Source organism: Castor canadensis, chromosome 3 (assembly GCF_047511655.1).
Source record: "Castor canadensis chromosome 3, mCasCan1.hap1v2, whole genome shotgun sequence".
NCBI lineage: Eukaryota > Metazoa > Chordata > Mammalia > Rodentia > Castoridae > Castor > Castor canadensis.
This window is the reverse complement of record NC_133388.1, coordinates 115,245,194-115,264,147: the sequence shown is the minus strand read 5'-3', so window position 1 is coordinate 115,264,147 and position 18,954 is coordinate 115,245,194. Positions and strand designations below refer to the sequence as shown.

The window sequence follows — 18,954 nt, the reverse complement described above, 5'->3', positions numbered from 1 at the left end:
GGAGTATTTTTATTTTTATTTATTTCTTTTAATTTTTTTGCAGTGATGAAGCTCAAAGCCAAAGCCTTGTGCTGAGGAAGCAAGTGCTCTATCACTGAGTTACACCCAGTATTGGGTACTTTTATAAAATCAATTAAGTCTACATATTTGTATGTGAATGTGCTTCCTTTTTGTATCTATATAAACAAAGGAATATGCATAGTAAAATATTCATCTAAATGAGCTGTGTTTATTTTAGTGGATTAGATTTAATATGATATCACTTTATTTTCCTTTGTACTTTTAATAATTTAAATAATAGGCATGCTCTATTTTTTTCAGTGGAGGCTTGTTTTTATTTTTTGTTTGTCAAAGCAAAATGTGAACACAAAAGCAAGAGAAGGTAAAAGTATTCATTTAGTAACATGGATAATATAAAATCAGAATTGTTCTTGTGATTTCTGTGAGCACTGCAATTACCTGAAAGACAGCTGTGGTCTGTAGAATTCACCTTGCTGAATAGTTCCTCAGTCACTAATGACAAGATAATGATGTCCACTGAGCACAGGCCTCTCCCTCTCGGCATACATTCATTTCTCAATAGACCATTATACAGACATTCACCTTGTCTTGCTTTCAAAAGTTGTAACTCTTTGGTTGTTTAAGTATTACAGCACTTAGCATCTTTGTTCAGTCTTTGGGATCTTTTGAAGGTCAGATATGAAATTTTCAAAAATATTGATGAACCAGAGCAGATCATGTTCCAAATGGTCCATGCTGCCTGGTGGGCAGTTTCTGAGGATCATGATGTAAACATATATGCAACTTACAAAACAAAGCTAAGAAAATGAAAAAAAACAGATGTAGTAAAAAGCAATTGTTTTTATTTTCCAGTATGCTTCATTAAAAAAGATACAGTTTTGTTAGTAGTACATTAATGAACTGAAAGAACAAAGTGACAAATTTTTGTCATAGATATTAATTTACATTTTACAAACATCCAACAAAACAATTAAAAATGAAATAAATATATTTACATTTCATATTTCTTGAATTTTCATTGCATTTTAATATGTATAAAATATATAATATTTATAATTTTTTATTTATCTTCCAAAGTAAATTATAATGTGCAAAGTGATGACATGATTTTAAAGTGTTAGATAATAAGAATTAATTATAAACAATGATTTTAGAGGTACAGATAAAGTGATTCCTTAAGGAAAGGTCATAAATACAATAGTATTGAGAGTAGCAAAATGTTTATTATTAATATTGGAACATCTACACTTACCTTAAAAAGTTAAGCACAAGATTGTCCTTGTACTTTTAAAGCTTCTCCACACCACTCATTTCAAGCAGTAATTTTAAATTACTTTTAGGATTATTACTTTTCCTCAGTAATAAGTCAAACTTTTAGATCCAGCATTCAACACAGACAATGTTTATGAACAAACTTTGTCACTGTAAATGAAGGAAGTATGAGGACCCATAAACTAATGCACACAAAGGAAGATTTCTCTGCTGCTTGCTAATATGGTCCTGGCATTTATTTTCAAGTAATTGCTTTACTTTCTGCTGAATGACAGTTTTATGAGTGAAGGCTTTAAAGCAATAAATTGGCTCAAGCCTGAAATATAGGCAAGAAATGACTAGCTGATTTTTCTCCCTTTAAAAATAAGATTAGATGGTAAGTATTGGGAATACTTTACATTTAACCATCTGTTAAAATATTTTTAAATAAATACTTGTTGCAATATAACAAATTGAAAATGCCCTGCTCTAATGTACTTCACCTTAAATGATTTGTTATTCTTTATCAGGCAAAAGACATTATTATGGCATCAGTTTTTAGATGATTTTGAATTCCCTTCTATGACCAAAATACCTATAGTATGGCCTTTTGAGCTTGCACCATGTGGACTATGAGGAACCCTTGAACAATTACACACGTACACACTCATTCACACAAGCACGCACTCAGGCAAGCAAACACCCTATACCAAGGCACTGGAGGAATTAACACATAATCAAGCATCCTGCTGTGCAGCTGTGCTCAACGCACAATCCAGGATTCAATAAACAAATCTAAGATGGCTAAACCTAAATTGCATGAGAAATAGAAATCTAGGAGCATTTCTGTTCATTTCTAAACTTTCTCGCTCAAGTAGTCCAAGTCATAATAAGTTAATCATGGTGTAGGGAATGCACTAATTGTGAAGTGTTACTCTGACAAAAATCAGAATGGTATTTTTCTAATTGGTAGTTATTCCACTGATCTTGTCAAATAGCAATTTAGGCTTGGTGGGTTTTTTAATTTTTTTATTTTACCAACAGTATCAAAAATATAACAATAAGGATATTGTCATAGGTTTTAATTCAAGCAACAATTTACAACAAAAAGTACATTAAGTGTATGTATTTGAACCATTTTTCAATATAGTTTAGGGTCAGCATTTTATCCTATATGTACACGTATGTGTATATGTGCATGCATCTATGTCCTGTGCACGTTAGACAAGGAGCCACATGTTCATATGTACCCATTGTGTACACTTGCTGTCATCAGGTACGTGAGCACAAGCTAAATTTTTGTGATGTAAGAAACAGATCATTTAATTAAATTGGTTATTATACTTTAAAATAGATTCTTTATAAAGTTTGACATTAATTTTACTGATTCTGTATCATTTTATTAACATTTTAAAAGTTATTTTCATTTATTTATTTGTATGTTGTTTTTTGATATCTAGCCCATTTCCTGTTGCCTACAGACCAGATCGTCATGCTGCGAGCACATTGATCTAACCCCAATATGGGGTACACTGAGATTCAAGTCTAATGAGTAGCAGACTTTCTATAATAAATCGTTTTGCAGTGCTTAGGATCCTAAGGTGGATGATGCCTCTCTTTACTCTATCCATAAGTTCAGAAATGACTTTCTGAAGTCATATTTGAATGGATTTCAAATTCTACTATGACTGTTATGATTGACCAATGTGATAAGGAATAATTCTGATGTGCTATCCTAATTATGGGTATGGATTCAACAGTATGGGCAAAACAAAATATATTAAAACTTAATTAATCCTATTTGCCATGGTCCTTTTGGTCAGATCCAACTTAACGCTTTCTCAGTCCAGTTAGGAACCACTATTTCTTTTCAATTGGATGCATTTAGTAATTAATCCAAAGAAAAATGTATTAAAATTCATAATGATTATGAAAATACCTTGATATTCATTTCATTCAATGGTATGTGTTCTTTAAACAAATAGTTTTGTTTCCTTTTTGAATCTTGAGTGGCTTTTTTCTTTCCTACTTAAGAAAATTTGGCTGTTTATAACATGCTTCATCCCTCTTGAAAGGAAGCATAGTATTTGATTTACTTATAAAGGTGTGTGTCAATAAAAACCTTTTTATTATAACTTTTTAAAAAGCAGCAAATTGCTTAAAAGCAGACATCAATAAGGATGTGTGAAGGAGCGAGAATGTTTTCCACGTTATGTAGCTAGCTGTGTAGTACTTGACCTCTGAGTCGGGGTGCATACCTCCAAGGCTTTCAAATTTCTAGTTCTCCACTTTTATAGTCCTAATAATCCTAAAACAAGATCCCTAATATAACTCAACTAATTTGGGATTACTTGAAATCATTCTTTATGACACTTGGACATTTATTTTCAAATCTTATTTTCTCATAAAATAGTGCTCAGATGGAAAGCTTGTTTAGATAACATCAATAATGCCTTTGAGATTCTTTTGTTGGGGCATCTCAGATCATCAGTAGATTTAGGTTGAAAATCTTTGTCTCTTACACCATGTTTGTTGGTATTTCTCTACAAGTTTTTGGGGTCACTGAAAATTTATAAGACTTTAATTTGATAATAAATCTCATTAAGTAAAATATAAATCTGTTTAAAATGAAGTGCAGATCAAGAGATTCATGAATTTTTCCATAATAGATTTTGGCATATTTGATTGACACTGGCAGTTAAGAAAAACCATTGCATAATGGCAATCCCAGGGAGAAACAGTTCATTGCATACTGTGTCTATCATAGGCCAACATAGCTATCTTCATGCCATTCTTGAGAATATTTACAATCAGATAACCAGAACCAAGTGCCAGTGTACAGCCATGGAATGAGAGAATACGAGGAGAAATACACATCACTAAATTAAAATACTTCCTTGTTCTGATGAGATTTTTTTTGCATGCTCCTTGCTTTCATTTTTTTAACCTCTTTACACTCATAACACAATGATAGGGCTTTAGTTCATGATTTGGCCCAATATGTATCTGTCATACAAAATAATCTAAAATACAGAAATAACCATTTAATTGGTATTTTTATTTATAGGTAGCTTACAATTTTTATATTATTTACATACTTCTTTATACCATTCTTTTTTGTCTCCACTTTTGGTGAAAGCAGTATACTGGTACAAACTGGCCAAGTTTTCATTTAGGATTATTTACAGATATCTTCCTGATTAGAAACATGTTTGAGATGCCTCATGACCTTCCTTATTCTGCTGAAATTTCAATCTGTCTCCATTGTTGATGTGATGACATCAAGATTTCTTACTTGATGAATATGGTTATTGGTTTATTTAGTCATGGTAAGTGTCAAGACAGAGCTCAGTATGTCAAGTTGTATACTTTGCTTTGCTTGTAGTAGCAGAGCTGGAGGCAGCAGAAGTAGTAGCCTGATTGCCTAAAAATAGAGGGTCCAAACAAGCTACTTTGGCAGCAAAAAATGAGTGAATGCAGTGAAGAACAGCAAATAGATTTGAAAATTCCAACTCCTGAAAGGGAAAGAGAAATAGGTCAGAACTCTTTACAAAATTGATAATATCCACACCTTTTTTTTTCAAGTGCAGTAAACCTATCCAGAATGAATGACATATAATGTATGGAAACTACATTATAATATAGACATTTTTGGTCAATATTGAAATGGCTTTTTTGCATGGTAATTTGTATCCCAACATGATGGATAAGAGACAGGAGGACTAAGTATTCTTATCACCTAGGAAAGTCACTTCAGGGTCGACAAATACTGCATAGAAATATATTCCACTAAGTTGAATCTTACTTTTGATAATGTGTAAGTTCAGAGAATCTTGGGAGTACCTTAATGTAAAGTATTTTTATATCTTTAATACATGTTTCAAATGATAAAATGCATGAGAATAAAAACATTCTTCACTGTTCATTAGGATGAGTGACTCTGCATTGGAAATGAACGTCAGCTACTGAAATCAAGGGAAAATGAATGTTTGTAGCACTAGGAGCCAAATGGTTCACTTACAAAAGTAATTCATGCATTTGTTATAATTGTTTTAGGTGGCTGTTTAATGGTGCACATGGCATATTTACAATAGAAAGTAAAAATCAAATACAATCCACTAATTTATTCTGGATTTTTAGAAATATGTTTCCCAGTTATATACTTAGGGAAATTTGTAGTTCACCTTTCAGTTACAGCCAAATGATATATATTGCAACAAAAATAGGAAACAAAGGTTTTTTATTCAAGCCACAAATGATGTCAGAGCATCTGAAAAATCCCAAGACAAAGCTCAGAATGCTCAGGATAGATTTTAAAGGATGATATCATGAACATTTTTATGAAAGACCAGCACTAGTGTCATAAGCATGCTTTAATTCAAGGATGATTGAAAGAACACTTATTAATGTGCCTAATGAAGTTAATATGCAGAACTTTCCACAATGATGATAATTAATGGATAATAAATCCTTGAAATTACTGGTAACCTTGTTATTTCATTATCTATTTGTAATATATGCTGTCAAATTACAATTGATTTGCAGACCACTCATTGTGTTTGTAATTTACAGTTCAGGGCAGTGGAAAATAATACTAAATATCCAATCAACTAGTACTCATTGTAATATTACATATATACCAGAACATCTTTTAAACAAAATATTCTAGGAAATTTTTTTTCAGGTCATCACAGGAGTACAACATTGCATAATATATATTCGCAGACCTAAACAACATAGAAGCTATAGTATGTTGTCTCAAAAAGAAGGCTTGTTATCTTCAAACCTTCTGTATGTTGTAGTCAGTTTCCTATGGCAATAGTGACTTATTCTAGAAAACAGTAAAAGCCATCCATTTAACTATTCTCATCCCTAAAATGCTTCCACAGAAAATAAGCTTTTTAGCAACTCCATGATAATTATCTTAGATGCTTTATTTTTAATAGCTCACTTTAGTAACGTTAGTGGTATGCTATTTGTACTAGAGTTTTTCCTCTTGCTTTCACTGACCCTGAAAATCCTCCATTCACTTTTGGTGCAAGCAGCTAAATTGTCATGCAGATTTTGAATACTTTCAGTGTCAATACATTTTCAGTCTACCTGATATGGAAAGGGCTGTAAAGTTTTGGAAAATGTGAGATATTCCTGTGTGTTATTGAAAATAAAACAACAAAAAGATGCAATTCAAATTTTAATAAGGAGATGTATTGTTGAATATTGTAACTGGGAAAAAATACTGTAACAAATAACTTTTTCTCAAAAATATCTACATCATTGTTAAATTGGAGATTATATTTTAGTTATAAAAAAGTCAAGTTTCTAAATATCCAGGCATTTTTAGAAAGACTAAAGCTTTCAATTTTTCCTGTCTACCTTGTCAACTATTTGTCAATCCTTTGATGTTGATTTGGACTTTAGATTTTTAGATCCCAGTGGGGGAGGGGGAGTAGGAAACAATCCCAGGCAGCAGCAGCAGACAGTTGGATTCACAGGTGGCCCTGTTCCAATGTCTCCTCATCTTTGTCTGCTTAAGTGATCAGCTCTGCCAAGCACATCCAATTCCACGGACTTCAGGGGTCACTTCTGTGTGAACTCACTGAAGACATTTGCTGCTCTTTTACCCAATTCAATGAGTACTGAGACTTACATTTTCATCTACTTGTAGAATATTCACAGATGACTTCTACCCAGTGATAGACTGTCCCCCTGCAGTAAGCATTTCTGATCTTAATCAGGCCCCCAGCCTAACTATGTATGAGCTATCTTCAAAACTTAAGTATCCTTTCATTAGATAAATATTTACTGAGAGCTTTCTAAACATTTATTCATTTTTCAGTGAAAAGATAAGGCTGTGAACAAAACAGACAAAAAATAATTAACAAAAAAGACTGGTGGAATTTACACTCCTATGATAGAAGACAAAATCTGGGAACATAAATAAATTAAACATAACAGGTCAGAATGGGACAAAGAAGTGACTATTCTGATGTTTGGGGAAAAGTGCTCAAGGTAGGAGGAGTGAGATTCCAAAGACTTTTCTTAAGAAGTGCAGGAATTTGAGGAGAGTGAGGAAAAGCAAGGGCTGCCATAGGCATAATGGTGTGGATTCAGGAGAAATTATAGAAGATTAAGTAAAAAAAAATGGGGACCAGAACTTGCAGTGCACTATGGATCCTGTATGGATTTAATGTGAAGGTCTTGGGAGGAGGTTTCTGAACAAAGAGGTGACCCAGGGCACTAACATAGTCATTCCAGGCTGTGGACAATGAGCTCCATTGGAATAAGACTGAAAGAAGGAACAGAAGCTGTGAACTTTTTCAATAAGATAAAGTGTTAGAATATCCATCATTAGCAACACCACCACCAACAGGCGTTGGCAAGGATGTAGGAAAAAGGAACCCTCTTACACTGCTGGTGGGAATGTAAACTAGTACAACCACTCTGGAAAAAAATTTGGAGGCTACTTAAAAAGCTAGACATCGATCTACCATTTGATCCAGCAATACCACTCTTGGGGATATACCCAAAAGACTGTTACTCCAGAGGCACCTGCACACCCATGTTTATTGCAGCACTATTCACAATAGCCAAGTTATGGAAACAGCCAAGATGCCCCACTACTGACGAATGGATCAAGAAAATGTGGTATCTATACACAATGGAATTTTATGCAGCCATGAAGAAGAACAAAATGTTATCATTCGCTGGTAAATGGATGGAATTGGAGAACATCATTCTGAGTGAGGTTAGCCTGGCCCAAAAGACCAAAAATCGTATGTTCTCCCTCATATGTGGACATTAGATCAAGGGCAAACACAACAAGGGGATTGGACTTTGATCACATGATAAAAGCGAGAGCACACAAGGGAGGGGTGAGGATAGGTAAGACACCTAAAAAACTAGCTAGCATTTGTTGCCCTTAATATAGAGAAACTAAAGCAGATACCTTAAAAGCAACTGAGGCCAATAGGAAAAGGGGAACAGGTACTAGAGAAAAGGTGAGATCAAAAAGAATTAACCTAGAAGGTAACACCCACGCACAGGAAATCAATGTGAGTCAATGCCCTGTATAGCTATCCTTATCTCAACCAGCAAAACCCCTTGTTCCTTCCTATTATTGCTTATACTCTCTCTACAACAAAATTAGAGGTAAGGGCAAAATAGTTTCTGCTGGGTATTGAGGGGGGGGAGAGGGAGGGGGCGGAGCGGGTGGTAAGGGAGGGGGTGGGGGTAGGGGGGAGAAATGACCCAAGCATTGCATGCACATATGAATTAAAAAAGAAAGATAAGGTGTCAGGTTTCAAAGTCAAGTTGAACTACTGGGAAGAGCTGCCATTTCCAGAAATGGAGGAATTGTGGGAGGAAGAGTTTTGGAACATAAGACCAAAATTTTGGTTTTGAAAAAATTCCTTCTGAGAGCATATTTGACATGTAAGAGGTAAATAGAAAAGTGTATTATTAATAGAGAATTTTTAAAAATCAGGTTGGAAATGAAACATTTGTCTCTGTCAGCCTACAAATGATAGGTAAAGCTGTAGTCTGGATGAGAAGATGAAGGTGTGTAGAGTAGGGAGCAAAAAGAATGCCCTGGGATCCTGCAGTATACACACCTAAGAAATTAGGAGAAGAACCAGCAAAGAGCAGTAGTTGTGAACTGGGAGAGACAAGTCAATCATATAAACATGTCAACTGGAAATGGACCATGGGGTTTGGAAACATGGATGTCATTTTTATACTTCACAAATGTATTTTTTTATTGTTGTTTTGTGGAGAAGTATGAACAGAAGACTTGTAGAAGTGGGTTCCTAAAAGATTGAGTGGAAAGGAGCTAGGGAACTTGAGTGTTAAATGAAATTCCTTCTTTTCCTTAAGAAGAGAAATAGACCAATATACAGAATCAAGAATATTCTTCTAAGGTTTAGGGAATTAGTATGCAGTAGTCTCTCCTTATTCTCAGGAAATATGTTCTAAGACCTTCAATGAATTCCTAAAACCACAGAAAGTGCTAAATCCCATACAGATGCTCCTTAATTTATCCAGGTTTAGCAATCCAGCAGTAAATCAAAAATATCGTCAGTTAAAAATTCAGTTACTATCATGATAAACCTATCATAAAGTAAAAAAATCCTAAATACAACCATCATAAGTGCAGATGCTCTCAGATGGGTAATGATGGCTTACAGTGAATACACTCAACATAAAAATCATAAACCAATCATTTTAAGTCAGGTTCTATCTGTATGTTCTATTTTTTCTATAAATTCATATCTATGATAAAGTTTAATTTGTAAGTTAGATCACAGAAAAGCTTAATAATAAATACTGTAAAAATTATAAAACATACTGTATAATAAAAGTTTGTGAAAGTGGTCTGTCTGAAAATATCTCAAAGATGACTAGTAGGCACATAATATATACAGCACACATGTTGAACAAAAGTACGATTCATGTTGCAAGAGAATGGAACAGGAGAGCACAAAATTTCATTCTGCTACTCCGGATGGTGCAAAATTTAAAATTTATGAATTGTTTATTTCTAGAATTTTCCATTTAATATTTTTAGACCATTTTTGACTGCAAGTTACTGAAACCACAGAAAGTGAACCATGGATGGGGGATTGTTGTTTGCTTATAGCTTGCTTGCATGAAACCACAGAGGATTCAAGTTTAGGACAATTATAGAAACTACATTCTTGAGCAGAAGAGGGAGATCACCTTCAAAAACAAGATGAGATTAGATTTGAGTAGAGTCATGGATAATTTGTTCAGAGTTGCAGGAGGTAAGGCAGAGTATATAGGTATAATTCAAGGGTAATAGATAAATTTGTAATGTTTAGCTTTGTTTAACTCTGTTTTCTAACTGAGAGAAGAAATACCATTGGATGGCAGGGATAAGGCAGAAAGTCTTGAAATTTTGAACAAAGTATTAAGTAGTTTCCAGGTATTATTTTTGAGTACTATAAAATTCACTTTTACAATTCAATGACATTGAGATTTTGATGGCACTGCACTGAATCTACAGATTACTTAGGCAGTATGGCATTTTCACAACATTAATTCTGCCAGTCTGAGAATACAGAAGGTCTTTCCACTTTTAGTGTCTTCTTTCTTCAGTGTTTTATAGTTTTATTGTATAGGACCTTCACCTTCTTTGGTAGGTTTATTTCTAGGTATTGTTTTTAGGTTATTGTGAATGGGATTGTTTTCCTGATTTCATTCTCAGTATGTTCACTGTTGATATTTAGAAAAGCTATTCGTACTATTTGTAGTTTGAAGATTTTATTATTAGTGCAAAATGGGTAAGGTTGCATAAACATAGAGTCTCTCTGTTAGTTCTTACAACTGCCTGCTAGGGCTAGGGAGGAAGGGCTGGTGGAGTGACTCAAGTGGTAGAGTGCCTGTCTAGCAAGTGCAAGGCCCTGAGTTCAAACCCCAGAATCACCAAAAAAACCCTTTAATTACCTAAAAATATAAAGTTTAATTTAGAAACCACAATATTTTTCTTGAGGCCATCAAATGATTGTATCGTTTTTTAATTTTATTTTGATAATCACGGCCTTTTGATTGGATTGATAAATTTTTACTTTTATTGTAACTATAAATAAGGCAAAAGTTGTGTCTATCATTTGCTAGTTTTTTAACATATATGTATGTATGTGTTTTACATATATTGTAGAGGTTTTTTCTGAGACAAGGTCACACAAGGTAGGCTATAGTAGCCTCAAACTGGTGATCCTTTCACCTCAGCCTCCAGGTGATGGGATCACATGTGGGCACCACCATGCTGGACTGTAGTATACATCTTAAGTATTTTTAATTCTCTCATTCTTCCATTCATGCTTTCAGTTTTTTGGATGCATATTGTTCTTTAGGATATATATTGTTTGAATTCTCTTATTTCACTTACTATGTATTATGTGGCTTTTAATGAGTTATTCTTGGGGATATACTTAGTCCATTAAAATAATCTTGGTCATACAAACAAATTGTTCTCCTATATACTTCTGTCCCTCCCAAGTCCTTTGTGCTGTTAATGTCATATATACTGCATTTAATTACAGTACATTGATAGTTTTATAATCATTATTTTATGAATTTGTCTTTTAAATTAAGAACATAAAATATAAATAACACATTCATATTGTCATGTGTATTTCATTATGTAGTTTACCTTTGAGAGTGTTTTCATTTCTAAGTGTGGATTTATCATCTAGTGTCCTTTTATTTTATTCTGAACAAATTCCTCTTGTAGTACATGCTTACTTTTAAAAATAAACTAATGGCTTACTTTCCTACTAAGTTATAAGGAGAATTTGGTTGAATAAAGATCTCCTATTGGACAGTCTTTTTTTTTTTGTTCTGTTGGGGGTACATTATGACATTTACAAAAGTTCTTACAATATGTCATAGTTGAATTCACCCCCTCCACCATTCTCCTTTATTCTCCCTCTCCCCGCTCCTGAAATAGTTTCAACAGGTCTCTTTTTTCCATTTTCATATATGAGTGCATAATATTTCTACTATATTCACACCCCTATACCCTTTCCTTATATCCTCTACACTCCCACTGGTACCAACCCCCCAGACAGGACCTATTCTGCCTTCCTGTTCTTCATTTTTATAAGCAAAAAATGACATTTTTGTTTGTTTAAGGTAGTTATACAGGGAGTTTCCTTGTGACATTTGCATGTATATATGTGATATAAACCAAATTGGTTCATCTTCTCTATTTTTGCTTCATAAGAAAACTTCTGACTTTCACAGTATAGCTAAGAGATCAGTGTTCTCTTATCAATGATCCCTTGTGAATTATTTTTTCTTGGTGTTTTCAAGATTCTCAGGGGATTTTTAAAGTTTGACCAAAATGTTTGTATGGCTTTGTGTTTATCCTATGTGGAGTTCACAGAGGTCTTTGGATATGTAGATAAAGGTTTTTTCCAACAAATTTGGGGAATTTTAGCCATTTCTTCTTCAAGTATTCTTTTTGCCTTTTCTCTCCTGTTCTGATGTTCCAGTTATGTGTAGGATGGTACACTTGATGCTGTCATAGAAATTTTTGAGACTCTTAACTTTTCTTCCTTTTAAAAAATTATTTCTTAGACTAGGTAACCTTTGTATCCCTATTGAGAGTGAGATACATTTAACTCTTCAAGTTCTCCTATTCTTTCTTCACAAACTCCAATCACTTGTTCAATTTCTTTAAGAATTTTCTAGTGGTTAATGTTTTCAACTACAGAATTGCATCTGACTTTTAAAGTTATACTTATATCTTTGTTAACATTTGCTATTTGGTAAGACATTTCAATTCTTTGGGTGTGGCTTCCCTCAGTCCTTGGAATGTATTTATAACACACAGTTCATTGGTAGTAAGTCCAACAGCTGGTTTTTGCAGGGCAAATTCCAATGGACAGCTTATTGTCCTATCTGAGCATCACAATTTCTTTTTTTTTTGTTTTTCTGATTCTTTCAATGTCTCTTATATTTATTTTAAAACTGACATTGAAAATAATATACTTCAGAAATTAGCATCTCATTCCTCTCCAGAGTCAGCTGTTCTTGCCCTTTAATGTTGTTGCTCTTGCTTCTTGTTTTTTATTTTACTGAGCTTCCCGCAATAATTCTATAAAGTCTGTTTCTTTTCAGGGTTGCCAGACAAGTCCTCATTTGTTTAGCTTACTGTTCACCTGAAGATTTGAAAAGTATTTCTGTAAATATCTAGCAGCACCATCCTCTAATTTTCCCCTGGGGCTCTGTGTGTATTTGTGGCAGTCCTGCTCTCGCAATTTGCCACTCTGTGTGAGTCTTTGCTTTCTTGCACACATTAAGAGGCACCATAACAGAGCATTGAGGGCATCTTTACTGGCTATGCACACATTCTTTTCTGTTCATATGTCCTCCTAGGGTTTAAGGTTCCTTATGAACATCTCACTCCTTTACAGGGTGAAATTTAGAGAACTTCCTGAGTTTTTCCACTAACTTCCCATTTGCTACCACAGTTAGTGCCAACTCAGGTAGCTGTAATTTTAAACAATTACTGATGATTTTTCAATAAATACCTAATATTAGGTCTTTCCCCAATGAGCAAGGGCTGAGTAATGAGTAAGATCAGATAATGCTGAGTGCTACAAAGGGACACTCAAAGGGAGCTTTCAGGTAGGTAGAAAATTATTATCGAAACTTGAGACAAGACTTTCTGAGGAGCTCCAGCCCAGTCTGTACCCTCAGATGGGTTCTGGGCTGCTGGATTTCAGAGCTACCATGTTTTCTAGGATACATGTTTAAAACAACAGTAGAGCACTGGAGAGGATAACAGGAATAAGATAATTTAAAATGCTTAGCTATTTGTTTTGTTCTTAAGAAATACTGTCTATTTATTTAAAGTGTTTAGCTAATTTCCAGAATTCTGAAAAATGTTCACTCAAATTTTGACTGTTTTCTTACTGTTTTTTCACAGAATTAAAATTTCAAATGTCCTCATTGTGCCATTCGGGAAGCCCAACCAATGTTTACTTTTCATTTCCTAGAGTCTTAAAGTATAGTGACTTGCAAAATGTTTGTGTCAATAATTTCAGTTCTTTAGTACAATAGTTGTGACATTTATGTATATGCTTACCATATATCTTAATTAGAGTCATCCCATCCATCCATCGTTATCCTTATCCCCTTCCCCCACATCTTAGAACAATTTCAACATGTTTCATTGTTCTGTATGCATATATAAATACAAAATATTTTCACCATATTGTCTCTCCTTATCTTCTCCTTATGCCCTCATCCTTCCCCCAGCACCCATCCACAGACAGGAGCTATTTTACTTTCCTGTCCTTCAATTTTTAAAACATTTTTTGCTAGTATATGATAGTTATACATGGGATTTTATGGTGACATTTGCATATATACATGTATTATACTCCGAATTGACTCATCCCCTTCATTACTCTCCTTCCTGCTCCTTTCCCCTTCTTAAGGTAATTTCAATAGATTTCAGTGTTTCATATTCTCACTTGTAGAAAATATGTCAACCATATTCACCCTTCTTTGCTCTCTTCATTTACCCTCCTGCTCCCACTAGTGCTCTCCCCTTGTCATGACCTGTTTTACATTCTTGTCCTTTACTGTTTAGGTGTCTGTTCATTTCTCAGTGAGGATTTTGCCTTAGCATTTTACCTGCAAAAGTACTGTGCTTAAATCAGTCTAATGCCCTCATTACATCTTTTTTTTTTTTTGGTAGTTCTGAGGAGTGAATTCAGGGCCTTGCACCTGCTAGGCAAGTGCTTTACCACTGAGTTACAACCTCAACCCTTGTGCCAATAATTATCAGTTAATTTTACATTCCCATATTTATAGATATAAACTAGATTTCAAGCTATTGTATTGGTTTTTCCCTTTATTCTCTTTGTCTGCATTACAGTTTCCCAAAGAGGATAGTTTGTACCTCTCTGTAGTTTGTATTATTGGTTTATTATTTGTGCTCCTGACCTCCATTACTGGGCATGGTAAATAAAAACAGAAATTCATCCAATTGCCCTTATGTATTAAACTGTTTGCTTTCAAAGTCTTTTAGGGACTTTTAGGACATTGATGAGTGAGAAAGCATCACGTTTTAAAGTGTCTTCCTTCACTTATTTTAAATTAATGTGAAGAAACAGAGTTTGCAATCTCTTTAAATCATGTTATGCCATTATTCTCACATTAAACCATGTAGTGACTGAATATGTCAGCCAATGCCCTGATAGCTGGGGCCGTAAATTTGAAGGAGATGTGACAGATGCAGTACAGGAATTCACCTGGGCACTGAGAGACTCAAGTCTAAGCAGTTAATCTTAACACATCATGCAATCACTCTAAACTAAGTGTACAGCTTCTGTATAATTTGGAACTTGTTGAATTAATTAAATAATTTGTCAGGTTGAAGATCAATTTATTTTTTCCATCTTTAAATGCTTTTATAGTTATTGTAATTTCTTGGAAACAAGTCTTGCTATTTAATGATTATTGGAACTTTGCTAGTATTTCCTCAGGATAAAATAATAAATTATTTTGTTATTGTGTTCTGTATTTTGTTACTTTACCTCCTTAGAAAGTGCTTTCAAAATGTGGTATCTATACACAATGGAATTCTTTGCAGCCATGGAGAAGAACGAAATGTTATCATTCACTGGTAAATGGATGGAATTGGAGAACATCATTCTGAGTGAGGTTAGCCTGGCCCAAAAGACCAAAAATCGTATGTTCTCCCTCATATGTGGACATTAGATCAAGGGCAAACACAACAAGGGGATTGGACTCTGAGAACATGATAAAAGCAAGAGCACACAAGGGAGGGGTGAGGATAGGTAAGACACCTAAAAAATTAGCTAGCATTTGTTGCCCTTAATGCAGAGAAACTAAAGCAGATACCTTAAAAGCAACTGAGGCCAATAGGAAAAGGGGACCAGGAACTAGAGAAAAGGTTAGATCAAAAAGAATTAGCGTAGAAGGTAACACACACGCACAGGAAATTAAAGTGAGTCAATGCCCTGTGTAGCTATCCTTATCTCAACCAGCAAAAACCCTTGTTCCTTCCTATTATTGCTTATACTCTCTCTTCAACAAAATTAGAGATAAGGGCAAAATAGTTTCTGCTGGGTATTGAGGGGGTGGGGGGAAAGGGAGGGGCCGAGTGGGGGGTAAGTTAGGGGGTGGGGGCAGGGAGAATAATGACCCAAGCCTTGTATGCACATATGAATAATAAAACAATAAAAAAAAGAAAGAAAGTGCTTTCAAATGTATTCAATCTTAAAATTCTGATTTCAGAATCATTATCATTTGTATCAATTAAATTGGAAAAATTAATTACATTTTTTCTATACATAAACAGTAACATTGAAAAAAGAGAGAAAGCTTCACCATATCATGGATGTGTGCCTCTCTATAGCAACTTGTTTTAGAGGCAGTTAATATATTCATTTTAACTGAAAGATGTCCATTTTATTTTATAGACTACCAAGTAAAATCTTGGTACAAATTGGTAAATAAAATTCAGTTTCCCTAGTAAGTGATGTAAAGGAGAAAAAAATCTTGTTGAGAAAGAAAAATAGTTGAGCCCATGATCCCTAGAGTTTAAAAGCTCCTCTAAGGTTGAGGCTCTAATCTACTCAGATGTCTCCTTTACCATTACACATGTTCCTAATCCAATTGATATCTTGAAATGAAATGTCACATAAAACAAGCTGATGTGTAAGTTACTCACACACATACCACATTTACTATGATTTTTCGTCCTAACTTATCACCATCTACTTTAGTTACTTTGCAGAATATTTCAGCACCACCTAACACTGATGTATACAGGAACTACACATTACGGAGGTGTCCCTACCTGCCCTCACTTCTGTCCTCTAGGGTCTAAACAGCTGGGACTTTGAATAGCTTGCAGTCAGAAAAAGAGTATCTCAGATGTTTAGAAAAGCTTTGGCTCTGGGAAAGAGTCAGAAATTTTAAATAGCAGGGTGGACAGGGAGCCGAAAATTCATTTATGATACAGAGAGAGACCCTGGATCTGAAATACCTAGTCAGCTTTGTGAACATTAAGCTGCCTCCTTTACAAGACCAAATAGCCTAACAGGGATTCATTTAGATCCTGGCACTCTATTCTAAGATGCAGGCATCAACACATCATGAATTCTTTGCTTTACTAAGCATTCAAAATTTTCATGCATTGTGTGTATTTTCAGTTTTTGGACAAGACACAGAACAGTTTTATAGAGCAGCTACTTAAGATTAGCACTTTAGTCCATAATTTATAATGAGAAAAATGAAAATTCATAGAGATTAGCTAGAAAGTAATGTTTCTTGAAGTCAATCCTCAATTTCTGACTTGAGTCTTACTAATACTTAATATATTTGAAAAAGCCTCTTATGGCAGCATAAAGTCCCTGAGACTGCATGACTGGGGGCGGGGAGACATTTGGGAGAAGCCTTCAATGACTACCTCTGTTTTTAAATGTTTCCGAACACTGCAGTTTGCCAAATAGAGAAGAAATTTTCTTTTTCCTTCTCTTATTGTACTGTTGCAAAGGTACCATCATGGCTTCAGCGCTCAAAGGTAGCCCTCAGGGATTAACAGCTCTGTACACCAGTGCAGGAAATTTCCACAGGAAGAATTGTCATGAATTTCCATGAGTAAAACTACTCCAATGCTTTTGAAAAAAACAGTTTGCTTTGAAATCCGAGGGTGACTTGGCCATGTTATATAAAAAATATAATTTAAGCAAAGATAAGCATTTACTATTAGAACTAGCAAAGAAAATACATGTTTACTTACAAATTTAGTTTTGAACCGCTATGAGAAATGCTAATAATCCTAAATTTAGCAATGTCTGCATGAACATCACATATAAGCATCCTACATATGGAACACTCTTTGAGTTCCCAGTAGAAATACAGTGAGCTTTTTTTGTAAATTGTCAAAAAACTATAATATTGCTCATGGCTTCTATTGGGAACCATTCCCCTGTTCTACTAGGAAAGTTCTGAGTTTAATGAGGCCTTGGAAAAACAGATGGGAAATTTATTAAGCTTCTGAGTAATGAGGTGAGAATTTATGAGTTTCTGCTTTCAGAGAAAAAATTGTATAACAAGGTTCTGTAGTATGACATTAGTCTTATATAGCTCAAAACAAAAAAAAATTAAGACAAAGAAATAAACTTCTTTAAACTCCTGTATAAACTCACATAACTTTCTTATTTCTGAGATTCTCAGAGCACTGAGAAACTGAGAACAGTGCTGAGAACTTTTAACCCTGTAATACAAATAGCAGCGTAATTGGTGTCCCTCAAAGAAACGAAGTTTCTTAGTAACTATGCCCTGATTATAATGTATTTGCCTTGAGAATGTGTATACACATATTTTATAAAATAAAGGGGGTTATTAAAGTTATTAGCCCTATTATTATGTAAGGCAAGGACTGACTTGCTTATTTTCAAGAAAAAAGAATAGTGTACTGTTTCCACACTTAACATATTTTCGGACCCATAATTCACCTTGGCTTATTTTTTCTTTGTAACTTTGATGAGATAAATATCTCTCCATTTTTCACTGGTCTTTAATTTATTAAAATCAGTTATAGCCTCAGAAATATAGCATAAAGTTATGATTCAAATGCCCCTCAGTTGAAGTCCAATGCCACTGTGACAGTACCGAAAGCTTTAAGAAGCGATTGGGCCACAAGGGCTCCACCCTCAGGAATGAATTCATGGTCCGGCCTTGTTATCAAAGCAAGTTCCATACTCCCCTGTTCTGCTCCTCCTCTGCCTTCTGCTCCTGTGTGCTCTATAGCCTGGCACCAGATGTCCCTGCCATGTTCTTGGATTTCCCAGCCTCTAGAAGCATGAGGCAATAAATGTTTGCTCACTATAAACACAGTCTCAGGCATACCAACACAGCTCAACCTTATATCAAGGTGGGATTTTAATATTTAACACTTTATTAGATAGGATGACTCAGATTTTTTCAAAGATTTGCAAATTACTCCTTATGCTATTAGAATTCACTGATGTATAAGAAGACATAGTGTGACAGATAAGTGAACTTGCTCCAAGAGTTTCCATCATCAAATTCAACAATTCTTACATTATTCTCTCTGCCATCAATATATTTGTAATGGAGGCACATTAAGACAAAATGGCAAATATTACTTGT

The 18,954-nt window shown here is 34.4% G+C and overlaps 1 protein-coding gene across 9 annotated transcripts in view; it reads right to left on the bottom strand.

Moving 5' to 3' along the window:
• Window positions 1-1,088: 1,088 nt before the first annotated feature.
• The window catches only part of Sntg1 (syntrophin gamma 1), an 825,003-nt gene continuing 807,137 nt past the window's right edge, over window positions 1,089-18,954 (bottom strand). For 5 of the 9 annotated variants that reach the window (XM_074068516.1, XM_074068515.1, XM_074068519.1 and 2 more), the window contains one exon: window positions 1,090-4,787. In XM_074068516.1, the coding sequence (XP_073924617.1) occupies window positions 4,629-4,787 (159 nt within the window). In that variant the 3' untranslated portion in view covers window positions 1,090-4,628. Of the gene's footprint in view, window positions 4,788-18,954 lie in introns of all 9 variants that reach the window. The other 4 variants (XM_074068513.1, XM_074068514.1, XM_074068512.1 and 1 more) reach the window with 2 other exon arrangements.